The sequence below is a fragment of the Rhamphochromis sp. 'chilingali' genome, assembly GCF_963969265.1.
Source record: "Rhamphochromis sp. 'chilingali' genome assembly, chromosome: 1".
NCBI lineage: Eukaryota > Metazoa > Chordata > Actinopteri > Cichliformes > Cichlidae > Rhamphochromis > Rhamphochromis sp. 'chilingali'.
This window is the reverse complement of record NC_137929.1, coordinates 50,020,583-50,046,977: the sequence shown is the minus strand read 5'-3', so window position 1 is coordinate 50,046,977 and position 26,395 is coordinate 50,020,583. Positions and strand designations below refer to the sequence as shown.

The following is a 26,395-nucleotide window of genomic DNA, read 5'->3' as shown; positions in this document are numbered from 1 at the left end:
GTGCAAGAAAGTTTCTATCTCCTGACAACAGTACAATAAGTTAAATTTTGAGTTTTTGAGTTTCTCTTCATCCACTGTGTAGGTTAAAATAAACTGGACGTGTATCGGCACTGAAGTTAATTAGTTAAAGAAGTTATTTTGTCCATTTTATTTTACTTTAAGTAACAGGGAAGGTGCTTCCAGTCAACAGAAAAATAACTATAAATGTCGTCTCAGGCTAATTCCTGAATGAATATATAACATTGTTTCAATGTTGAAAATGAAATTATCATTTAAAAGCAAAAGGTTGGAGTTCACAAAGTGATAAAACTGTCTTAAATTATTCATTTTCTTGTTTGAATTTTAACCTGACAGAGTGAACTGAGTGTACCTTGTACGTGTGCAGATGGTAATTAAATCTCTGTGGGGGGAAAACCCAGATCAGCTTAGTGTAATGTTATTTTGATGCCATTTTAATTCTTAACTTCAGCACAATGAGTGTTTGTTTTTTATATCGCTGCTCACACTAAATTTAAACATCTTCTTCCTCCAGGTCCAATGAGACTATAGTAGATGAAATCTGCCATGGCAACAGTGAGGCTTTTGGGGTGGAGCGTCTGAGAGAAATGCTGAAACTGCTGCCAGAGTCTGAAGAGGTGAGACACACACACACACACACACTGATGTGTTTTTTTATCTGATCCATCTTTTTGCACTCATGAAGGTGAAGAAACTGAAGGCACACCGCGGCGAAGTCTCTCAGCTCTCATTGGCCGATTCCTTCATGTACCGGCTGATTCAGGTGCCCAGGTGAGCGCTGAACTTTTACTTAGTTATTCAGATTTATGCTGCGTTCAACTTTCACTGCAAGTTTCAGAAATTAGAATTAAACCTTTATGATCTTTTTTTTTAACATTTCCGATATTCATGCAAGATCCATGAAACAGTTTTACACTGAAAATGCTTCCACTGTCTGTACAGTTTCACCGTTGCATTCACTGAAATACTGCACCAAAAAAGTACATTTTTGTAGTACTTGTATACTTACAACATTAAACATAAATACTTTTACTGGCTGTACAGTGGTTACTTTGAATTTTTGAAAACATGATGCACTGGTGTGAAACAGTGTTGGGTAAAAGTGGCCTGTGTACCAGCTCTAGCTCTAAGTGGGGGAAAATGTTTTTGTATCACTAAACAGGACCTTGTGACAGTTAACAGAGCTGACTCAGTGACTCAGGAATCATAACCGTTAATGCATCAATTTGTGCTCAACAAAACAAACAAATGTTAGTAAGTAGCTGCTGCTGGAGCGCTGGTAATGTGACATCTGCCTTCAGATCATTTCAAAAACATCAAGCTGAATCAATTACATGCCTGCAGCTCCCCCACACACCAATAACAACATCTCCTTAATGAGATGCGCTAAAAATAGTCCCACAGTTCAAACTAATTGCCAGCTGCTGGTATACAGTTACTACGAGAGTATGTAAAGTAGTAGCATTAGCTGTATTTAGTGATGTGTACCAGCTTGGACGCAAAATAAAAATGTATTAATCAATTCATTTTCACCCCTCTCTCTCTCGGTCTGCAGTTACACAGTCCGCATTGAATCCATGCTCTTAAAGGAGGATTTTCCGGCAGCGTGCGAGGCCATGAAACGGGACATTAAGATCCTTCGCGCCGCCATCAAAGGTAACACGCTCGCAGCATCAGCGGCACACGGATGAGCTGCTCTCTGCATGCAGCCGCTGTTGGGAGCTCACACAGGCCACAGCTCTGCTTTCTCTTCTCTTACTTATTGTCTCAGTGTCAACGCAGAGCAGAGAAGGACCAGAACCAACACTGAGTGTGTTACAATGTTTTATTCCTTACCACAAGCAAATGTGCTGCAGGAGGCAGGTAGAGATTGTGTGGCCAGACTGCTTCTATCTGTGTTGTATGAACTGAAATTACTGAGAGAATGGCATGAACACCAACGATGGTGGTGGAGCTGTAAAACTTTTTAGAGCAAACTCATCAACTTTTTAAAATTAATTTTACATTTTTAAAAAAAAGTAACGTTTGACTCCTGACACTGGGATCAGGGCACTGAGGTAAAGTAGGGTTTGGTCAAATATACAATAAATAATAGGTGTTAAAAGTTGCATAGAGCATGTTAATAGTTACTCTGAGATGCAGCTCATTGCTGCTGATGAACCCTATCTCTGTGTCTCGGCAATGAACAAACAACAAAGAAATCACACCGACTCACATCCATCAAAAACATTAAAAACCTCCAGAAAAGTTATTTTGCTTGACTCCAAACATAAGGTTCTGTTTGGGGTCGTCATCAGTGGTGGCATCGATCTCAGAGGATTCATTTAGCTTCAGAATCACCACGCAGAGGTGTAACCAAGAAGCTTCTAGAAACACTTTCACAGATTTAGCAGATTCTGTTACACAGATTGTGTTACAATGTCTCAGAATCAGTACTTTCACCTTTATGTGAAGGAGTGAGCCGTTTGATTCAGAAGTTGTAAAAAAAGAAAGAAAGAAAAGAGATCTGTGTATGAAACTCTGGAATATTTTTTAACAAAAATAAAATAATAATAAAAAAGATGAAAAGAAATAAAACGCAATAAATCTGGACTGAATGTCGTTGGTGCAGAAATACCTGAAGTAAAGCCTTCTCCTCCTCGTTTACACCCTCCACCCAATACAGACTAACACCTTCAGTATTTTTAGCAGTGTGTGTGTGAACTTGATAACTGCCTGAACTGTTAACTAACCTTCCACATGCTAACACTGCATGTGATAAAACAGCAAACCCAGTGGGATTTTAGCATCATAAGCTTATGTTATCTGTATCTTTACTGCACAGGTTTTGTGTTTTTTCTCTCTTTACTCTCTTTTTACACAGTTATTTCCAGCAGGTGATGCTTTTGCATTGGTTTATCCTTTATGTACTGACACAAATGAAGACATCATTTCTTTTACTTTGTCTCCGTCCTCCAGAATTAATGTGTTGCGAGGAGCTCCATGCTGTTCTCCACCTGGTGCTGCAGGCCGGAAACCTCCTTAACGCTGTGAGTAGGAAAAAAAAAAACATTGTACAGCATCAATGAATAATTAGATGAGGGAGAAAAAAGTGGATAGATGGTGGAAGAAGAAAAAGAAATACAAGAAGGAAGAAGAGGCAACAAAAGGCTTTTTAGTTTACACCCTTTATTTCCGTGACAGTAATTTAATATTAGAATTCTGGTTTATTTCCTGTTTCTGTACATAACCTAAAACTTTGCATGGAAACTTTTTATTAGAGTGAGTCAAGATGAAAAGGTGAGCTGCAAATTAAAAAAGAAATGCTAAGACGACACTAAAACAAAGCAGTGTTTTCATAGAACTTCTCTTCCTTATTATAATCAGACGTAATATGCTCTTTTTAAAAACACTCACATATATTAATACGAGTGTCAAGTGGTCACTGGAGGCTGGCTCCAAAATTGAGTCAGTCCCAAAAAAACTCATGTTTAAATGTTCAACTTTAGATCAGAATTAAACATGTTTACTGCTACAAATAGATTTAGATTCATATCTACAGTTTTAACCATGAGATTAACTGTAACTTTGGCTACGTTCACACTGCAGGTCTTATTAATGCTCAACTCTGATTTTTTTTGATCAAATCTGATTTTTTTTGTCTGCTTGTTCACACTGCAGATAAAATCTGACAGCAAACGCGCTCTAGTGTGAACCCTCAAAGTGGCCCGCATGTGCAAAAGAAGACGTCACACACAACGCGCTCTGTTTACACCCAGACTGAACAGTATTGTTTGACTGTTGGCCGTTAATATAAAGACTTGTTTCAGACTTTACGTTTCCCAATTTTGCTTTAAATTCTAAAGTTATTTTGTTATTTACATATGGCCTAATAATTATCCTTATTGCTGTTTTAGGGGAGCGGTGCTTCAAAGGATAGTTGCAGATTTCTGTCAGAATCTGCAGATTATACAGTACAAATAAAATGTTCACGTTTCTCCAACGTTGTCTTCCCAACAGTTTCTCTGGATGGCCAGGAAGCGTTCGCGATGTCTTCTCCGGCGCTGATAATCGGCGTCTGTCTTGTGTCAGTGACGTAAAAGACTGATTTAATGCGACATGACCGTTCAAACAGCAGTCGCTTTCTAGAACATCAGATATGTATCGGATTCAGCACCACATACGAAAGTGACCCAGATCGGATTTGAAAATATTAGATTTGTGCCGTTCACACTGTCATACCATGATCGGATATGGGTCGCAGAGGGTCAGAAAAGTCGGATTTGATGTGCTTTCGCCTGCAGTGTGAACGTAGCCTTAGACTTCAAGTTATCATCCAAATATAGGCTCTTGTTTTAAAAACTGACATGATGGCGGCCAAAACCATGCGTGACAGCATGGTGGCTAAATCCATCATTTAATTACAGTCAGGGTATCACTGAACAATTTATCACTCACAAATTGATTGGAAATAATATAATGTCTTCTAAAGGTTTTAAATTTCAAAATGATTTGTTTTTAATTCATAACTGTTGGTTGTCTTATACACAGTGTGGACCAATGACATGCATTCATTGGTGAACAGATGCAGAAATCAGACTCGTGCAAAATGTAACAGTGACTGAAAATGATGAAAGAAAATCAGACAAAAACTATTTATGAATCTGAGTAAAAGTTCAAATTGTGGATCTAAACAAAATTGTATGCATAAAACAGGTTGGTGCACTAAATTAAGCAGCCTCCAAAGAGGATATTTAAATCAAGTTATTAATTTTGAACGACATGGCAATAACGATATGACCAACACAGCTACACATTAATTAATAAAATCAGAGTATGCTGTATGTATATGTAGGTATAATTAAAGGTGAAAGAAAATTAGATCCCAAATAACTGCAAATTCATTAATTAGCATAAAAAGCTGCATTTATCAATGTAAAAAACCCAAAGCAAGCTGTTTCTTGAACTGATTATTTCAACAACAACAAATATATGTAAATGTAATGAAAATTGTCTTTGTTCAAACAAAGTCAGTTATTAATTAGACAATAAATGATAAGATATCAAAATAGTATCTGTAAAGTGTGACTGACAGGAAATTGCACAACGATGAGTGCTCTGCAAAAATGTGGAGACCAAAGAAACTGCAAACTAAAACAGACATTTTAACCAACATTGTTTTGTAAGTAAATCAACATTTCACTGCATAATAATGAGAATATGCCCACATACTATCCACTCTAATAATACTGCCTAAGGGAAGCATGTAAATGTAAATGGACTAGTGTAGAGAGGGATCCCATGTCAGAGGCAACAAAGTGGGCATTAGTGACAATGTGGTCTGATTAACAATGATGGAGACCAAAGGAAAGTCAAAACTAAATCACATTTTAATCAACTGTCCCTCAGTGACATTTATTTCAGTTTAATGAATTCTGCAGAGACGCCCTCAAAAGATAAAAGTCCAGCATAGAGCGGCTGAGTGAATGTGGTCTGGACTCTGTGGAGGAGAGTCATGGTTTCAGAGACGCTGTAGAAAGACAGAATACCTGCTCTGTGATCCAGGTACACTCCTACTCTGGAGGACCGAGGACCTGAGAGGACAGTTGGGATATTGTTGTGCCGAAATGTATAACTGCTTGTGTCACAATCTAATGCCCAAGATTTTTCATTATATCCAAAAAAAACATTCATTGCCAAACCCTGCTCTGCTGATATTCTTGTATGCGACTGCTACATAAACTCCACCTCCCAGTAACAACGTCCAGTCAGACTCTCTCTACTCAGGACCTGAAACCATCCAGTGAATCTGTCTGGATGATCAGAATAAGACTGTTGTTGCTTCATAAATGTTACTTTTCTGTTCCCTTCAGATAATAACAGACGTCTGTTTGCTGTGTTTGGATCCAGTGTGATTTCATGTGAACATTTTAAGAATCCAGCTCTGGTCTTTGGCTCTGCTGGTGACAGTAAAACATCCTCTTCAGTGACTGTCAGTGAGATGTTTGTCCATTCCTCTCTCAGAATGTCCTGTAGTTTATCTCTGGTCTCTGACACAGCTGCTGTCACATCCTCAAAGTAGCTCAGAGGACGAATATTGATGCTGGATGAGTGTGTAGACTCACTGAGTGCTGACAGTGAGGGGTAGTTGTGTAGAAACTGGTTGTGATCCTCTGTGTGTGAGAGCTGCTCCAGCTCGCCGTCTTTCCTCTTCAGCTCAGCGATCTCCTGCTCCAGCTTCTCCTGAAGCTCTTTGACTCGACTCACTTCAGTTTCCTGCTGGGATCTGACCTGCTGCTTCACATCAGAGCTTCTTTTCTGGAGGAGATGGATCAGCTCAGTGAACATCTTCTCACTGTCCTCCACTGCTTTATCAGCAGAGCCATTGATGGCCTCCACCTCCTGTTGAAGCAGCTTCACATCTTTCTCTCGCTCCTGGATTCTCTGCTGGATGTTTAGTCGTCTCACCTCGAGCTCCTTCTGCTTCTCAGTCCTTTCTGCTGCAGCTGGGACTGTTTCATGGCCTTTATGTTCATCCATTGTGCAGAGATAACAGATACTCTGCTGATCAGTACGACAGAAAATCTTCATCACCTCATCATGACGAGAGCAGATGTTCTCCTGGAGCTTCTTGGAGGGGGCCACCAGCTTGTGTTTCTTTAATGGAGCTGCATCATAGTGAGGTTGGAGGTGTTTCTCACAGTAAGAGGTCAGACAGACTAAACAGGACTTGATAGCTTTCAGCTTCCTCCCAGTGCAGACATCACAGGCCACATCTTCAGGTCCAGCATAGCAGTGATCAGCTGGAGCAGCTTGGAGTCCAGTCTTCTTCAGCTGCTCCACTAAAGCTGCAAACATGATGTTTTTCTCCAGGACAGGCCTCGGTGTGAACGTCTTCCTGCACTGAGGGCAGCTGTGGATTCCCTTCCTGTCCTCTTCATCCCAGAAACTTTTAATACAGTTCCTGCAGTAGCTGTGTCCACAGGGAATAGTCACCGGATCCTTCAGTAGATCCAAACAGATGGAACAAGAGAAGGTTTCTCGGTCCAGCTGAACTCCTTTCTGTGCCATTTCTCCTCTCAGTGTCAGTGACTGTGTGAGTTTCTCTAATACTGATGCAATACAGGAAAAGATTTGGGTGTTTTTCAGAAACAGGAAGTGGGAGTGGTTATGAGGCCTTGACTTATTCCAAGAGGAGATGTGGTTTCAAGCAGACGGCGTGTGGTCATTTTTCACACAGCACATTTAAAAATGTTTGTCTGTGTTAAATTGTTCGGAGGTTGATCTGCAGTTTTAATCACAGCCAGTCACTCTGCTGTTGAAGTACTACTTTTATTTCTGACGGTTTAGTTTGCTAGTTTGAGCAGAAGTTGTATTTTAGTGTTAGCTTATTTACACAATCTTAGTATCTGTCATTTAAAATCTCAGGGTCTGAATGCATGAGCTCATTTGACTGTCATGACACAATGATTGCAGAAAAAGTGTATTTATGTTCATTTAATTGATAAATGTTTAACAGAATGAGCTGATAATTGGGCGATACATGTTAGGTGTACAGTCAAACTGGAGACTTGCTGTCTCTACTCTCTCTTATCAGGTAGACTATGGAGACCAACTGCTTTGTGGGAAATGTAGTTTTATAGCTTCAGATTCTGTTGTTCAAGTGTTTGAATGTTTACCACTATGAGTTTAATTTCTGTGCTATGTGCGTTGCAGGGAGGTTATGCAGGAAACGCAGTAGGCTTCAAGCTGTCGTCCCTCCTGTCTCTGGCTGACACCAAAGCTAACAAACCAGGCATGAACCTGCTGCACTTTGTCGCTCTGGTGAGTAACATCATTGTTCATTTCATTTTTGCACATACGCCAGTGTGGCTGAAGTCACAAAAACAGTTAAAGTGCTCTTTGGTTGTCAGGCACCATTGGTGAATGAGATTCATCTGAATTTGATCAAGGTTCTGGATGTAGTCGGCTGTGCTGGTTGGCACTCATTGGCAGGAGGTCAGGGACACTACTTCCGAATGGGTAGGCTGGAGATGTGGTCCCTCTTTCTTTCTTTTTTTTAGGGAGGAAGACCCTAAAGACCCTATTTTTATGGGGAATCACACCTTTAGAGTTTCCAGGGAAGATCTATGCTATGATGTGGTTGTCATCCTGGTGTTGCTTTGGGTGTTTGCCATTGTTACAGGCTACTTGGTACCTGGACAACTGCAACCAGAGCTTGGTTCACATTACAGTCAATAAGTCATACTTATTCCTGGAGAGTGGTGGACTCCGCCACTGCTGGTTTTGTACAGACTCTTTCAGATCTGGTGGTCTCAGAAACACGTCTCTCCTTTTTGCAGATGATACAATCCTTTTTTTGATTAATCTATTAATGAAATCAGCTCTTGAGACAGTTTGAGAGAGTTTGAAGCTCAGTGTGAAGTGGTTACAATGAAAATTAGCAGATCCACGTCTTAATGGTTTGAGTGGTGAAGAGAGACCTGAAGCTGAAGGGGAAGCTGTTGAGTAACTAGTTGATATAAATTTGAACCCTCAGAATAAAATTGCAGATACAACAGGTGGAAATTAGTTTATTCTGACAAGTTGTTGGTTCAGCTTTAGAGAGTGAGATGCTCAGTAGTTCAGGAGGGGCTCAGAATAGAGCTGCAGGCAAGTCCTACTGGTAGAAGGCCTAAACATGCTGGTGAGATTATGTCTTTAAGGTGATTTCATGCAATGTCTACCAGAAGGGGACCCTGGGACAGAGAATGGGTCTCTTTATGTGGATTGAGAGCACCTCTGTACCACCAAAATGAGCAAGAGGAGGTAGCTGGAAAGAGGGGGTCTCATGTTTTGTTTTTTTGTTTTTCTATAGGAAGCCCATAAAAAAGATGAGAAGCTCTTGGAGTTTCCTCTCAAGCTGAGTCACATCCAGGCTGCAGCCAGGTCAGACATCACTTCATATTATTCACATATTAAATACTACAGTTGTCCACATACACCACTACATTTCTCCATCAACCTGTTTGGTGGGGATTTATTTATTATACTCCTTCTTTCCATCATTTTATTACATCTCTACAGAATCTGAGTGAACACCGCCCCCTGCTGGTTTCTTTTCAGTCCTTCATTTGATACTTAAATTACACCAGACACAAAATGAATGAAACCAAAGCAGAAATGAGGCTACATGGATTTGTTTTCCTTCCTTTGGTAGGATCTCATTGGAAACATTGGATGCTGAGCTGCATTTGCTGACATCTCGCACACACTCAGTGGAGGAGAGCATCCAGAGAGACACAGAGCTGCTGCAGCAACTGGACAGCTTTCTGCAGGTAATACACATAACAGTATTTTAGTTTTATATAATCTTTAAATAAGTGTGTAGTTTAAAAAATAATTTTGTGCCTATTATGTTTGTCTCAGCATGCCACATCATCTCTCTGCTCACTCCGTGGCAGTCGGCAACAGCTAAAGAGGGAAGGCAGCGAGCTGATCGACTTTTTCTGCGAGGACAGAGACACTTTCAGGCTGGACGACTGTTTCAGCATCTTCCACACCTTCTGCTCCAGGTTCACAAATGCTGTCAAGGTACAACTATGAATGCAAATCCATTACACGAGCTGTACAACAATCCACACAAGATCCAGTAGATGTGGTTAAAACTGTTGGTATACTTCAACTGATACATTAGTCTTCATCCCATATTTCATAACGCTTCTGATTTACAGTGAAACATATTAGTTTCTAAACCTTCTGTTTTGTGTGATTGCCAACAATTTCACCATTGTTGGCTTTTTGGCTCAAGTGTGTCTCCATTGCCTCTGAGTAGTTTGAATTCCCAAACCCTTCTCTCACGATGAGCTGTTGACAGAGACACAAATACCAGACCATAAATCAGGCATAAGAGGAGATGTTGTATTTAAGGCCCAAGGGTTCACAGTTTGTTTTATTTTTTTGATTTGTTTGCTTTGATTTGTCCATCAGGATCTGAATTTTTTTTCAACATGCATAATATCTGTAGGCTATGGAGGACCAGAAGAGTCACGTGCATCAGGAAAATAACTTCTCTTTCTCTTTTTGAAGGAGAACATGGAGAGGGAGGCGAAGGAGGCGGCTCGTCGTCAGCGGATACAAGAGCTGGAGGAGAAGAAGAGGCACTCCTGGGCTGGAGGAGAAAAGGTAGGATGACGTACGCAGACACTGTAAAACAAAATCAATCAAAGATGTCTAACGATGATCCACTCTCTGTTCCCGTTATAGGTGGATGGAGTCTTTGGGCTGCGCTGCCACAGTGAGCTTGACATGTCCACTGCTTTGTCGCGGCATGACGAGGCCGGACTGTTGATGGAGCTCCTGACCCCTAGGTCCCACCCTCGCTCACCAGTGAACAACTCCCACAGTCCTCTGGGACGTGCTGTGAGCTTACGTCGTTCCCGAAAGTCTCCATCCTGCTCACCATCTATTGCTGCTGAGCAGGAACTAAGCACTTTCCTGGAAAAGGCGACTGATCGCAAAAACATTCAGCAAAGAGGCAAAGGGAGCAGTTTTCCATCTCCCTCAAGTCCAGGATTCCCAGTGTCCACCCAGACGGCACCACAAAACTCCTCATCACCTTCCAAAAGGAGTCCAAAAAACAAAAACCATGCAACTGCCACTTACCTCAGCCAAAATGCTACCCAGACGTGTGCAAATGCCACTAATCCTGCAAATGAACTTGCAGTCAAACCTACCTCTGACTCAAACCAGCAATCTGAACACAACAACAAAAGCAGCAGTGATCAACCTGGCATGGGTTTAAGCAGCCATGCAACACTTACAACAAGCAAACCAAAAGATGTTGAACTGGTTTTAACTCAGCAGACTGACTGCACTGATAAGAGCTTTCAGCAGAGCACCACTGCTACAGGAAACATGGTGGTGGTTTTAGACAAATGCACGTTGGTTCCTGAGCTAAAAGTGTTTGGCAGTGGCGACACCCTCACAAGTCATAGCGAAAACAGACATGTCGGTCTTCATCAAGATGATTTGACAATCACAGATTTGGAAGAAGAGAAAGGGGATGACTTGCAAGTTGATAAGGTGCAGAATAATGGCCAACTGATTGTAAATCCAAAACAATCTGATGAGCAAGTCTGTGAGCTCAGCTCTTCTTCAACACCAAGAGAGGGCGATGAGGGGCAAGAGGATAAGGTGGTTGTATGGTGTGTGACGGGTGTGTGCGAGGCTACAAGTGACACACAAAGCACCTATGCAGAAACTGAAAAAGATCAGCATAAGGGTGACAACCAAGGAGGAAACAAACTAACTTCCTCTGCTTTAGCCAATGACATGCCTTCAGAACCTCAACCGGCCAATGAAAAACCAGTGCCTGTACCCATCAGCAGCCAACCAGTGCCTGTCCCCCGCTGTGATGACACATCACTGCTTGTTTCTTCCTCTGTGTGGCGCCCGAAAGAACCTCCAACACCTAATGTAGTGCCTGCTCTCACAGCAGATGCTTCTGAGAAAGATAAAGAACTGGAGGAAGAAGCAGAAGTGTCCACCAACAGGAACAGTGATGGAGTGACCGTCTCAAAACAATCAACAGAAGAGAAAAGCAAAAACAACATGGCATCTAAAGACTCAACCAGTAAAACTGCAAAAGCAGCTTCTTCCACCAAAGTAAAAGCAGAACCAGCAACTCCATCTAAACTACCCAGCAAGAGCCTTCCTACGTCTAAAGTCCAAACTAATGGGAAGAAACCTACCCCAAACACTATCTCTGCATCTGGCAAATCCAAATCTATCCGGACCCTCACAACCTCCGAGAACAAGGACATGAGGAGGGTTGTGCCAATATCCAGGACCAACAGAAGTCCATCCAGAATCAAACATACAGAGAAGAATCGAGGCTCCTCCAGCACCGCAGGGCCCACCAGTCTGACTCCCTCAAAACGAAGCAGTGCTTCCCCTCGACGAGTAGCGAGGCCTGCAAATGCTCCTTCATCCCGACAATCTGGGATCCCCAAGACTTTGGATCCAAAGGACTCAAAGAACCAGAATGTTTCAGGTACTCAGCCATCTGCCCGAGAACAGAACAAGGACTTTCAAGGAAAGATGTCCAGCCAAAAGCCCTTAATGAAACCTAAAGCCCAGCGGGAGGAGAAGATCTGTCGCTCCACACTGCGGGCACTCTCTCAGGGTGGAAGAAGTGGAGCAGGAGGCAGCGTCAGTGCTCCTGCCACTCCTTTGCGCAAAGCCACTAGCTCTTCATCATCTGTGTTTCCGGGTTTTGCACGGAGCACAGCCTCTTCTTCTTTCAGACGTACTCACACCAACCTTGCTGTTCCTGCTGCTTCCCACTCCCCCAACATTGGGTCAGACCCCTCCCCCAAACCTTCTTCCAAGACCTCCTCCCCTGTTACCCCATCCAGCACCTCCTTGCCTATTACGCGATCAAGATCACTAAGAGTCCATGCGTCAGCAAGATCCTCAGATGTCCAAAAACTCTCCCCCTCCTCACAGAGGAAGTCTCAGAGCGTCAAATCATCTCCTCGTGCATCGCGCCACGACTTGCTGGCTCCCCCTAAAGGCCACAGACGGAATGACAGTGACAGTGACAAGTCCGCTCATTCTCAGGACTCGGTCTTGCCCACAAGGCCGCGCTGGAGATAAACTCTTGGTTGTTTTGTTTTGAGGATTTTTTCCTAATCACTCCTCCTTCAGGAAAGTCAGGAGATACACTCCATTATGAAATGTAGATACCTTTTAAAATGTTCAAGTTTAATTTGAGTAACAAAGGAAGATACAATGAGATTGTCTCGTATGGATTTAAATCTTGTTTGTTACCTTGTTTGTTTGTTATTATAAGGTTTAAGTGCAGCGGAGCTGAAAAGTTCACTACGTTTTCTTTGTACTATATTGTCCTTGTAATGCACTTTAAACAACCACAGAGGGGAAAAACAACTTGTTTTCAAGGTATATTTGTATTCTTTCTAAATCTATTAATTGAGAGTACATTCCAAGATTAATGACAATTATGACCTCTCCTCACGACCTCAGGAAAGCCGATGTCTTATCAGAAATCACAGACCTTTTTGTTTTGGTCAGAGTGAAGCTCTGAGATCTCTGGATGAGTCGGGAAATGACTACAGCCTGTGACGTGATTGCTAACAAGCTTTCAGTCAAAACCACACTAACACTAGCAGTTCTGAATAATTTGGTGGCCGTAGCCATGACTTGATCTCTCCTATTAGGCCTACAGACACTTGAGTCAGTCTGTGCGTTAATCCACAGACTAAAGGCTCCTACTATGAGAGTAAGGGGTACGCCGTATTGTATGAAAGAAACTATTACAACCAACATACAAACTGCAAAGTTAAACACTGAATTGAAAGGAGGGGAGCTAAAAAACGGAGTGAATAAAATCTAATTTCATTTTATTTGTACTCCCTTTGATTTATTCCTGTGGTACTTTTTTTCTTTTTTGAAAGTGAAATATCTGCAGCTATAAAGATGTACATCTTTGGAGTATCCTGAAAATTCTGCAGTTTTTAAAGGTCATGTGACTGAATGCCTTTTCGATTCACAAGCACCTTTAACTGCACGAACCGTGCAGCAGAATCTCTTTAATCCAGGCTGGACTTATATAGAAATAATAATATTACTAATTGTGTTTTTATAAAGCCTGACATAACTAATCTTTGAGAGCGGTGGTGTCTTTTTTTAAAAACACGATCAGTTTAAACAAGGAGATATTTATAACTCTGATTAAAAACAGACACTTTCTGTCTGACTTGGAAAATTCAAGTTGTGTTTTCATATGAGGACATTTTTATGTTTATCTGTCTTTATTTATGTATGTATGTAATGTTTCCCTACTAATTAATAAAGCATTGTTCCTCAGTCACTCTGCGCACTTCATTCAAAGACTGTATTGCACTTTTTCCTGCCAGAAGACAATGTTTTAATTGAAATAGACTGAAATATCTCGCTTCAAGTGGATGAATGTCTGGAAACATTCACTTTAAAACCAAGCACATTTGAAACTATATCCACATTTCCTATTCTTACAGCTGCATTTTGTATCTAATCTTGAGCAGAACCTCTTTGTGTCTGCACCTCTCATTAATTCTGGTCTTGTATCATATTTAAAACTGAGAAACTAAAGCAGTCGAGACCATCATCAATCTCAAAATCATCCATTTTTATAGTTCTTAGAGTTCAAGAAACAAGCACAAATGTGTTTTTGCTTCTAGGTTTTCTGTAGTGATGTAACAACGCTGAAGCTAAAGTAACTGTAGTGATTTGTGTAGAGGAAAACGTCTCTGGCAACATCACTGCCAACGTGTTCATCTTGAATGTGTTATTAGAGTTAAAAAAAACCTTTACAAGTATCTTTGATTTCTTTAAACACTGTAATAAGAATTGTGCTTTCAGGCGTTACTGCTGTTCTCTGAATATTTGTCAAGTCTAAAACCTTCTCTGTAACCCCTACAGATGGCTGTGTGTAGAAAATCCCAGTAGTTTCTGAAATACTCAGAGCAGCCTGTGTAATACCAACAACCAAACCTGTTAAACTTCTTTTCCATCTCTACGTCCATAAATGCGTGGAGCTACTGCTATGTGATTGGCTAATTAAATATTTGCATCGGTGAGCAGTTGTACAGGTTTACCTAATATAATCTTTCATTATCTCGTTTACAAACCCATCAATCTACATCATGTGTGTCAAACCCGAGGCCTGCGGGCCACATCTGGCCCAACGTATATTTATATCCGGCCCACGAGATCATTTCTATATAGATTCAGAGTCGACTGCAGAGGTGCCCATTGTGTCCCAGTCAAACAGTGCTCAGCAGTTATTAGGTAAGATGACGTCTTTCTGTAGTTCATTATTCTAACAAGCAAAAAGTATTAAAGTGATGTTTACGTTGTGTATTTCAGACGGTGAGATGCAGAACCTGCAGGCCACAGGAGAAATGTAGTTTTCTGTAGTTGTTCAGTATCTAGAGGATACGTGTCAAACTCGAGGCCCGTGGGCCACATCCAGCCCAGCGTACATTTATATGCCTGCAAGATCCTTTTTATATAGATTCATTCATTCATATTGTTATTCATGGCTCGGCAAAATGAAGCGCTAATGAGACAAAAGCTACAGATTCAATAATTCAGAGTGTCAATCAAGTCCAGTTTCTGTTCTGTGTCAGGGTCTGGGTCTGCGACCCATCTTTTTGATTTCTTTTTATAGTTTTTTCTTCTCTCCCATGATAATGAACATATGTTAAGTTCTGGTGTTGATCATCATTTAGGTTTTAGCTGAGTTTCATCATGGTTTAGATTTTCTTCTATGCCCTTGTCTGTTCTTGTTCACAGCATTATGCGGTCTGTCTTTTACTTTCAGTATGCTTGTGTTTAAGTCTCCCTTGTTGGTTCGTCAAGCTTGCTGTGTGTGTGCGTGTTTTAGTGTCACTTTCCCTGTGGTGTCTGCTGTTTCCTCATGTGTTTCCACTTTCCCTAATCTCCTTTGTGTGTATTTAGTCTGTGTGCCTTCTTTCTTTGTCGGATCGTCTGTGTTACCTCCTTCCATGTAGTCATAGTTCTCATACAGAAAGTAGAAGAGCTAGTGTTAGGGTTAACTCTAACGGTAACCCAGATATTGGCAAATGTGAGCTTGAGTAGAAATACGGTCGGGTTTGTGAGATGACCACTGATTTAAGAACACAGTCGTGTGAAAGAAGCAAATACTTTATAGCATACTGTCTTGCTGTGGATAAAAGTACAGACATGATGGACATTACACAGCTGGCCATCTTCATCCATGAACTGAACTCCAATATGCCCGTTTCAGAGGAAATATTGGACATTAAATCGATGCAACGACAGGAAAAGACATGTTTGAACACTTATGACGGTTATTAGAAGTTATTCTTTATTCTAAGTCTATTTATTCTGAAACAATATTCCTGTCTGTTTTTATTCATATTTATGTTCAAAAAACATTGTTTTAGTGTTTTCAATAAATGCTTACCCTGTTTGGCCCTCAACCTAAAGTGTGCTTTGAGTTTTGGCCCCCTGTACAATTAAGTTTGACACCTCTGATCTAGAGCAGCTGCATCCTTCACAGCCTTTGTGATACGGACTCTCCCTGGTGACCAGAAACAAGAGTCCTTCACCAGTCCTGTAAACCAATTGCAAATAATTTTGGATCCACCTCCACCCGAAAATCAACAACTGCAAAGCATAGCATACTGGGGGGCAAGCAAAAAGAAGTCAACTAGTACTGCATTGCCAGTGGCACATATTCAGACTTCAGTGGCAAAAGCACCATTTTCCATTTTAATTCATCAACTAATACAACATGCATGTGTTTAGACAGATTTGAAAGAAACAACAAGGCATGTTTAGTCCAGCGGGAAGCTGAAAGGGCATTACAGTTTTCAAAGACCTGACACGGTGCTTTGACAACTTGGCAATCATGTCAAATATTTGTCACTATAAGAATTTCCCCCCCTACATTACACAAGATAAGATAAAACTTTATTAATCTCTCGGGTGGGTTCCTCTGCGAAATTCTGTAAAGATCGGCACCCAAACAGGGACTTGAACCCTGGACCCTTAGATTAAAAGTCTGATGCTCTAGCGACTGAGCTATCCAGGCTCAATAATTGCTTATTAATGTAATAGTCTGACTCTGCAATGTGTAAGCAGCCATAGTCAGCCAAGTCATAATGAAAGCAACAAACAACTCATGTTTTGATGAAACTGCAAACCCTCCTGGTCAATAATCACATAAGCTGTACATGCAGGAAGCAAAGACTGATAAAGGAGCAGGCACAACATTCAGACAAATCCAAGACATAATGAAATGAACCACAATAACTGTGTGTGCATAAATCAGGTGTCAGTGAACACGTAACGATCACAGATCTTTAGAACCACAGCCAGATAACAATTTTTCCCCAAATAAATGTGTAGATTTTAGCTAAATATATATTATAGAATCAACACCATGGGCATTTCAGATGTCACACAGGTGGTTGGTTGTTACACTCTGGAAATGTGAGTGTTATGGACCCTCTGTGTGTGCGTGGGGTTAAAATGATGCCACCTTAAAATGAAACTGAGAATAATTAACACGAAAATGTTGTATCGAAAGGGGAAAAAATGAAACTGAAAAAAAGGTGAATTGAAACCGTAAAATGTGCGAATAAATTTATTTTCTATTATTTACTAAGTTTTGAAACCTACATCTTTGTGTTTTTTTTGCTTACATCTTTTTTTCCAATTTCAGTTTGCTGGCAATGTTGCTGTACGAATGAGTATTACGGCCACATTAAGAAAAACTATTATAGATAACATTGAAAATAAAGTTTCAATTTTGAGATTAAAATCGTAATTCAATTGAGAAAAAAGTCCAGATGTGGAGATTACAGTTGTTTCAAGACAAACTGCAACAGTTGCTGTACCCTCTGAGTTAATGTAATTGTGCTTCCGTTTAGTCTCCATGCAGGAAATGATTTCTCTTTTAGCACACAAACACAGTGTGGTGATCAGCAATAGGTGAAAAGATGGTGTGGAAAGCTGCATCTCATCAAAAAAACACACCAAATGAAATCGAGGGTTACAGCATGAGGAAGGAAGTAATGAAGTACAAATACTTTGTTACTGTAATGATGTCACCGTTCACTGAGGACTCACGCGCAGGACTCTTCACTTTGAGGAGAAATAGTTTATTACACCAGGTATGTGTACAGACAGTGCAGGGAATTGTGCTATATACAAGTGTGACGGGGTCCAGGCTCCAGGAAATCCAAGGTGGGGAGGACAGGGAAAGCTTCTCTTCGCTCACTCACTGCTCGCTATAGCCACTCTCCAATCATTCACAACTAAGGATCTGCTCCGGGAAAACAGGGCCACGTCCAGAGGAACTAAACACAGAGTGTACACATTAGAATGAAGGCACAGAAATAGCAAGAGTCTAATGCTAAGAGACCTTTAGGAGACCTTCATTACTTTAGGTTTAACACCTTTAAGGGGAGTTATTATTTTGTCACTGCGAGCCTCAAATCAAACTGCTTTGAGATTAAACAGTAACACATGAAATTCATTCCTGTTGGTGTATTAATCACCAGCAATATCACAGAAAAAGAAATAAAAGTGGCAAAACTATGTGTCATAGTCAGGGCTTAAAGTGTTTCCTTTTTCTTGCTTTTGGCCCAACGACTGATTGTAAAGCTCACATGTAAGTCTTCATGTTTTTAAATCAGATATTGGTTCTGTACATGTGACATTATGTTTTTTCATATCCTGAAACGTGCTGCTAAACAAACTGAGGCACTGTGCTATTTAAAGGTTGCAGGTTAGTGCAGGATAAACAGGTTAGTTTGCTGCAGAACAGTGTGTGACTGCTGCACAGTGGCTGTGGTTTCATGCTCAGAGTTTGATTACATCAAGTGTAGCAGAGATGAATTTGAAGATTCACTGAATTTCACCTTCATACCAGCTGAATAGTGTCTAATAAAAAGAGCATAAACAGTTTACTGTCAGTGTAGAGGATGGAAAGCAGTTCAACTCATAAAACATCTGCTGACATCTGGTTGAATTCACTTGTGTAAATCCACAAAGAGCAGCAGGTCAGCTGATCACAGCCTGTACATTCAGAAAATCTACTGGAGCTCTCAGCAGCAATTATACTGAGTCGTGAATGTTTTCCCCACACTGAGCTGTTGCAACTGATTTTAGGGTTCCTCCACCTGCTGAATCCACTTTAACCCCTGACTGCTCATTTTCCTGTTTAGAGACAAAGTGACCTTCTACTATGTAGGCAACAAAAAATAGAGCCTTTTTCGTAGTGTAAGTCCAGAAACTCACCTCAGACATGTTGTTCTTTTCCTCACTCCACCGCAATCCTGGAGAAACGCCCCTCTCTGTAGCTTTGCTTCAGCATTTAATAGTGAGTGAGTCCTGCTCCCATGTCATTCCCTCCATGTCTCGCCTCGACCTTCATGATCCCTGCTATAAATCAAGTTTTCATTCAAATCAAACAAACATGTACTGAGTCAGCTTTTGGCTCCAACCTCTTTACACCGGCTGCTTGGCCTTGACAGCACAAGGTCCTGGACCACGTTTACACGTCTTCATAAGTTAACAGATGTGAAGTATTTTCACATACGGTCCTTAAAGCTTCTGTTAAAACATTCCACAAAACTTGGTTTAATCAATGTGTGATGTTAAACTGAACCTTCAGCTGATGGAAATGTTTATTATTAAACTCCTCGCCTTCATCTATTTGAAGTTTAACAGGTACACGTCCTTCACTCAGAACATCCTGAAAAGCAGATGCAACAGATGCTGCTGCCTTGGTTTGAAGACACCTGCATGCATACTTGGAAAATCCATCTGTACATGTCAGTAAGTGTCTCACATTATCATTATCTGCTCAATATTCACCCATATCAGCCAAATCAGCCTCAAACTGTTTGTCAGTTCCACTAATCAAAACTCTGTTTCTGGGGAAAAGTCTACTTGCTGGTTAATAACAAAGAAATAAACTGTTGGTAGATCCACTTTTTACAACGAATCATCCATCAATAAAAATCTAACTCAGTTCCAAAACAACAAATTCAACATTCATATAAAAAATCCAGCCCAGCAGGGATCAAACATCTGATCAAACACCAGGGTTGGACACAGACTTTCTAATCTGACATCACAAAGTTATTCTGAAGCTGTAAATCTAATTAAAAACTCCCCAAAACTACTAAGAGAAAACCCTTAAAAGGTTCAATGATAGAAGAAAAATCCTTTACATGTAAAATCAACAGAGGTTCCTGATAAACAGACTAATAAATGAAGAATAACTGAACAGTTTCTGTGTCATGAGTAAAATTTCAGTGAGTATGAATCATCTCCAGGAAGTAAAAAGGGTTGGAGCTCAGCATCAGTCAGAAGAGGAAGATGAGGTGATGAAGAAGAGAGCGTTCAGTGGAAAAAGGCCAGTGAGTTCATGTGAATGCTGCTTCTGCTGTAAGACAGATGTAAAAATGCATAAATGCTCCATGATTCTCATTTCTATCCATCATCTTGAACACTGGCTATAAATGTGTTCACTTCATTATTGTGTGATTTGGCTTCTTCACGTGTCTCCTTCAGTGCAAATAAAGGACTGTTAGAGTGTGTGCTGTGTGTTTGTCTGAAGCATGACAATCCTTTCCAACAAGTATTTCCAGCTGTTTGTCTCCACTCTGCACTTTAGTCTTTCTTCCTGTCATGTCTGTGTTTGTCCACCAGGTGTCTCCTTCAGCTCGTTTTCTCCAAATCAGAAGCTTCAGATTTGTGGAGACGCTCTGCCTGCCAGACACAGCTCAGGGCAAGAAACATGTCTATCCTCCACAATATACAGGCCTGTGTTATTTAGTTCAACAGTCCCCAACCTTTTTGTGTGTCACCGACCGGCTATTAAGGTGTTGTTGATAAATACAACAAAATAAAACCAGTATCGGTACAAAAAAATGTTTTCTTCTCTTGCTGCCTGGTCTGTCTGGGGCCCGGGGGTTGGGGAACACTGATTTGGTTTTTTATATTTAAATGTATAAATAAGTGAGTGTGATCAAGCTTTTCATCTCAAAAAGACATTAAATGTCATCACTGTAGATACAATAATAATAATAATAATAATAATAATAATATCAAAAACCTCAAGGATTAATTTTTTTGTTACATTTTAAAAGTTCAAACCTCAAAGACATTAAGTTTACAGTCATATATGATCAAGAAAACCAACAATCTTCACATTTCAGAAACTGGAACCAGCTTTAAATGTGACTAAAATAATGATAAAACAATCAATTCTCTAATCATTGACTAACTGATGAATCACTGCAGCTCCAATATATTGTTGCATTTGACAACCCACTACAGCAACTACAGAATAAAACCACTAACCAGACTGATGACAGATTTCAAACATGCTGAATATGAAGAGTAGTATCATTTAAACTCACATGATTATCAGCCATAAGAACAAATTCAGATTTATATTGATGTAAGGTATATAAATGTAAGTACAGTTTGAATCAGTGCAATATTATTTTCACACATCAATGGACCACTGAACTTCTCAGCTTCTAAAATGTAAAGCCTCATTTAGAAACTGCACAAGTACATATAATGGTCAGGGATCAACATGAACCTGTCTTCTCTATTTGACTTTAATCAACTCTGCAGTGTCTCCATCAGAGTAATAAAGCCAAAGTCCAGCATAGAGCGGCTGAGTGAATGTGGTCTGGACTCTGTGGAGGAGAGTCATGGTTTCAGAGACGCTGTAGAAAGACAGAATACCTGCTCTGTGATCCAGGTACACTCCTACTCTGGAGGACAGAGGACCTGAGAGGTCAGTTTGGACTTTGTTGTGCCAAAATTTATAACTGTTTGTGTAACAACGTAATGCCCAAGATTTGTCATTGAATCCAAATAAACATTCATCGCCCTCCCCTGCTCTGCTGATATTCTTGTATGTGACTGCTATAAAAACTGCTCTCCCTCCCCACTCCACCTCCCAGTAACAACGTCCAGTCAGACTCTCTCTACTCAGGACCTGATAATAATCAGTGAATCTGTCTGGATGATCAGAATAAGACTGTTGTTGCTTCATAAATGTTACTTTTCTGTTCCCCTCAGATAATAACAGATGTGTGTTTGCTGTGTTTGGATCCAGTGTGATTTCATGTGAATGTTTTAAGAATCCAGCTCTGGTCTTTGGCTCTGCTGGTGACAGTAAAACATCCTCTTCAGTGACTGTCAGTGAGATGTTTGTCCATTCCTCTCTCAGGATGTCCTGTAGTTTATCTCTGGTCTCTGACACAGCTGCTGTCACATCCTCAAAGTAGCTCAGAGGACGAATATTGATGCTGGATGAGTGTGTAGACTCACTGAGTGCTGACAGTGAGGGGTAGTTGTGTAGAAACTGGTTGTGATCCTCTGTGTGTGAGAGCTGCTCCAGCTCGCCGTCTTTCCTCTTCAGCTCAGCGATCTCCTGCTCCAGCTTCTCCTGAAGCTCTTTGACTCGACTCACTTCAGTTTCCTGCTGGGATCTGACCTGCTGCTTCACATCAGAGCTTCTTTTCTGGAGGAGACGGATCAGCTCAGTGAACATCTTCTCACTGTCCTCCACTGCTTTATCAGCAGAGCCATTGATGGCCTCCACCTCCTGTTGAAGCAGCTTCACATCTTTCTCTCGCTCCTGGATTCTCTGCTGGATGTTTAGTCGTCTCACCTCGAGCTCCTTCTGCTTCTCAGTCCTTTCTGCTGCAGCTGGGACTGTTTCATGGCCTTTATGTTCATCCATCAAGCAGAGATAACAGATACTCTGCTGATCAGTACGACAGAAAATCTTCATCACCTCATCATGACGAGAGCAGATGTTGTCCTGGAGCTTCTTGGAGGGGGCCACCAGCTTGTGTTTTTCAAAGGCAGGAGACTCCAGATGAAGCTGTATGTGTTTCTCACAGTAGGAGATCAGACACACCAGACAGGACTTGATGGCTTTCAGCTTCCTCCCAGTGCAGACATCACAGGCCACATCTTCAGGTCCAGCATAGCAGTGATCAGCTGGAGCAGCTTGGAGTCCACTCTTCTTCAGCTGCTCCACTAAAGCTGCAAACATGGTGTTTTTCTCCAGGACAGGCCTCGGTGTGAAAGTTTTCCTGCACTGAGGGCAGCTGTGGATTCCCTTCCTGTCCTCTTCATCCCAGAAACTTTTAATACAGTTCATACAGTAGCTGTGTCCACAGGCTGTAGTCACCGGATCCTTCAGGAAATCCAAGCAGATGGAACAAGAGAAGGTTTCTCGGTCCAGCTGAACTCCTTTCTGCGCCATTTCTCCTCTCAGTGTCAGTGACTGTGTGAGTTTCACTTCCTTATAACTGAAACTAGTCTGAGCTCTGATCTCAACAACATGTTTCTGCAGTGAATGGAGCCTGTCAGCTCTTACACGTCACCACATGTTGGTTACACCCATCTTCAAAGTGCAGATCTGAAGGGGAGGGAACGAGGAAACACGTGGACAGAGAGGAGGTGCTGTGTTTAAGAGCAGGAAGAAGAGGGAGGTTATCAGGCTGTGCTTCACTCCAGGAAGAGGAGCAGTTAGAGAGTGAAACTGTGTGTTTAACCATTTTTATTTACTGCTTCTTCTATATAAATAATTTTTAAAAATCCAGCTTTAATGAACACTGGACAGAAACGTCTCAGGTAACAATAACTGTCAGAACAGCAGAGGCTGCTGACCAAATCAAAGCATATGTGGAGAGCAGGGTTAGGTTAGCAGACATATGCTGGTTGCTTTTATTTATTTATTTATTGCTTTTATAGGCAGTAATCGATGTTGCTGTAACAGGATGAGAACTAGATAAATGCCACTGCATTGCTTTGAACAGTCAGCAGAGTCTGCACATATAATTACAGATATTCCTGCAAAAAGTTAATTACTCAAAAGAATCTTGCATTTTACTTTTGCATTTATAACAGCTGCTGCAACAGAAATAACCATGTTCTTTACATTAAAATAGCAACAAACCTTTCTGGAACAACTTTCAAGGTTCATGGCGAAGACAAAGATCTAATGACATGAAGACTCCAGTGAAACTTAAAGTATTAGGAACCAGTTTTAATGCGTGACCAACACATTTCCCCCTGTGGCCTTCACCAGGGTCATTGCAAAATACCCTTGTGATTGTGAAAAGACTACTGGTCAAGTCAAAAAGGAGTGTATGGTAAAATGACCAATGACCATGTGACATGATCAAGCAAGCATTTTTCTGATGTGTTCACCGCTCAATGGTTTGTTGTCATATTGAACAAAATATTAGGTTCTCTTTGTATATTACACTCAGGCATCAGGAAAGATGTTTTTAGCTAATGACATGTCAATCACAAGACATTGCTCAGAAAACGTGCAGATTCTCAGCTAGATCCACCTTCCACTCTTTACTTACAGTTTCACAACAGCAAACAAACACACAAATAAGTTGAAGTAATTGTTTCCTGTATGACTTCACTGGTCTCGCATCAGTAAGGACTTTTGCTCCTTGTTGCTTGAGTTCATTGAGGTGGTGAGCATACATTTATCCCCAGACATGTCCATGTACACAAACATTAAACAACTTCTTTCTGACTTGTTTCACACTTTTGCACCACTTCAGAGGAATCCCCTTAACCTCAAATCACTGTTTTCTTAAGGTATGACTTACCTTCACAGCTGTGTGGATTACGCATCATGTCACAGAAGGTCCACAAGCATAGATGCACGTGTGTGTTCATGTCTGTAAGCTATTATTGTTTCATCTCACTGAAAGCACAAATGCCATCCTCTCTCTCTCTATTTTTATATGAGGATGGGGTGGACAAAATAACAGGAACACCTCACAACAGTGATGGCGCTGAGTTGCAAAGCTGCCTGAGCTGCATTAGAGACTGCGCTGGTGTTATTCACCTATAACGTGCTACAGTTCGTGCTTCCCTGTGTGTGTCGCTTACAAGAAGGTCAACAAACACACCGCAGTGCTGCAGGAAGAGCATACATAATCAATCAGCCCTCAGTGCAAGCTACAAAAATAAAATATGGGACACACACACACACACACACACAGTCATGTTTTCATATCCTTCCCTAGATGCTTATCCTAACACTAGCCCAGTGCTTCCCAAAAACGGTGCCGTGGCACACAGGTGTGCCGTAGAAGATTATCTGGTTCCACCTGATTAGTACTCCAAGTGACCGCAGTGAGTAACAGGCAGAACAATTACATTCTCTTCCACTAGAGGGCGGTACAACCACCTGTTCTAATTAAGTTGGTTGTCAAACAGAAGAAGATATTACATAATAGTCATGCTGTCAGAACACAGCACATAATAGCAATAGATAAATATTTGAAGAGAAAAAGCAGTCAGTCTGGGTCCTGGAGAAAATTCCAGCCCACATGAAGGCCGTCATGAGTGATGGTCAGAAGAAAGCAAAAAAGGTATACTGGGGACAAACTGAGCCTATTTTACTAAGATAAATGATCAAAATGCTTTTTGAGACATTTTTGTTTGGTGATGTGCTGTTTGATTTTTCTAATGTGAAATATGTGCCGTGGCTCCAAAAGGTTGGGAAACACTGGTCTAACCTATTCTGTGCCCATAAGGGCTGTTGGTCCCCACAAGTATGGTAAACTTCCAATTCTTGGTCCCCACACAGGTATGTAAACATGGTACACACACACACACTTTTTCCTAGGGGTACATGTGTGTGCATTTAGCCGTATTACTATTTTAGTGGGGACGTTTCTATGTTGTCACCCTTTGGGGACAGAAAAACAGGCCCCTGTAATATAAATCATTAAATCATAGGATGGAGTCTGAGTTTAACTCTGTCTTTTAGTAGATCTCCAACTTTAATTTGTCATGTAAATATCACAGAATTCAGTCTTAAGGAGATTAATTAGTTGCTTTAATTATCTGGATACAAATTATAGCACTATGTTGGGCTGGTGTTCTGACTCCAGAGTGGATAAGCAGAAGATGGATAGATGACTTCTTCAGTCTCAGCTGAAGCCTCCACGGCTTTTCATTTGCTTTCTTTTATTTACCTTTTCCTTACTTTGCATCCTATTCTGTTTTATAACCTCTTTGTCCTTATTTACTTTATTTTTCTTCTTTCCTCTTTTGTTTCTTTTTATCCTTCACATTAATGTACTTTTGTTTCTTCATCTTATTCCACTTTCCTTTGTCTTCGGTGTTTCCATCATTCCTGCTTCCACCTTCATTTACTTAGCTTGTCTTCATGTGTTTTTCTCTTTGCTTTATTTCCTTCCTCACTTGTCCTTCCCTATATTTCATTTGTTTCTCCTCTTTGAATTGTTTTTCTTTCCTTCATCTTTCTTTTGTATCCTAATCAATGTTTTCATTCCTTCCTTCCATTTCTGCCTCTTCTGTTTCCTCTTCCCCTCTGCCACTTTCTTCCCTTCATTTCCTTCATCTTTTCTTCTTTCCCATCTTTGGTCTTTCTGGTTCATTTTTTTCACTCTTCAGCTGTTTTTGCTCTCTTTGTTTGGGATTTTGCAGTCGTCTGCCTGTTGTTGTGTCGGCTGGCGGTACGTTATCAGGCTACTACAAACACACATCAAACTCTACACACACTTTCACGCTGCACCTTTCATTTCCAGCAGGTTGTAAAAATAGAAAGCCCATAAAATCTGACTCTTTCATGTCGGAGCATTAGGCAGGAAGAAAACCATCCACATGTGCAGAGCACTGATGAGCAGCAGCACGGACCTGCTGCACAGCTTAGATTTAATTCATTAGTTTTATCAATGAAGCTCAGAGAAAAGGAAAAAAACACCTACATGCTTCAGTTTTCCTCGTACGGGGTGTTGCAGCCAGTTCTGGTTGCATA

General features: G+C 40.9%; 2 protein-coding genes and 1 pseudogene across 3 annotated transcripts in view; 1 reads left to right on the top strand and 2 right to left on the bottom strand.

Moving 5' to 3' along the window:
* LOC308400677 (uncharacterized protein) overlaps window positions 1–13,624 on the top strand; it is a 31,802-nt gene extending 18,178 nt beyond the window's left edge. The window contains exons 5-14 of the mRNA XM_080888518.1: window positions 533–635; window positions 704–789; window positions 1,574–1,674; window positions 2,977–3,047; window positions 7,714–7,821; window positions 8,855–8,925; window positions 9,197–9,314; window positions 9,406–9,570; window positions 10,066–10,161; window positions 10,243–13,624. Of these exons, the coding sequence (XP_080744644.1) occupies window positions 533–635; window positions 704–789; window positions 1,574–1,674; window positions 2,977–3,047; window positions 7,714–7,821; window positions 8,855–8,925; window positions 9,197–9,314; window positions 9,406–9,570; window positions 10,066–10,161; window positions 10,243–12,636 (3,313 nt within the window). The 3' untranslated portion in view covers window positions 12,637–13,624. The remainder of the gene's footprint in view (window positions 1–532; window positions 636–703; window positions 790–1,573; window positions 1,675–2,976; window positions 3,048–7,713; window positions 7,822–8,854; window positions 8,926–9,196; window positions 9,315–9,405; window positions 9,571–10,065; window positions 10,162–10,242) is intronic.
* Window positions 3,068–7,090, bottom strand: LOC308401025 (tripartite motif-containing protein 16-like; annotated as a pseudogene). The gene has a single exon. The product of its transcript is annotated as a tripartite motif-containing protein 16-like (transcript).
* A 4,133-nt stretch (window positions 13,625–17,757) lies between the features above and the next one.
* LOC308400889 (tripartite motif-containing protein 16-like) lies at window positions 17,758–23,098 on the bottom strand. Its single transcript, XM_080888920.1, has 2 exons — window positions 18,835–23,098; window positions 17,758–17,891 (listed from the first exon to the last, which is right to left on the bottom strand). Exon 1 carries the CDS (start codon window positions 22,838–22,840, stop codon window positions 21,164–21,166), a length of 1,677 nt encoding a protein of 558 aa, XP_080745046.1. The 5' UTR covers window positions 22,841–23,098; the 3' UTR covers window positions 17,758–17,891; window positions 18,835–21,163.
* Window positions 23,099–26,395: the final 3,297 nt, after the last annotated feature.

Excerpts from the sequence above, each read along its gene's own strand:
- LOC308400889 (XM_080888920.1), bottom strand. The coding sequence starts at position 22,840 with ATGGCGCAGAAAGGAGTTCAGCTGGACCGAGAAACCTTCTCTTGTTCC.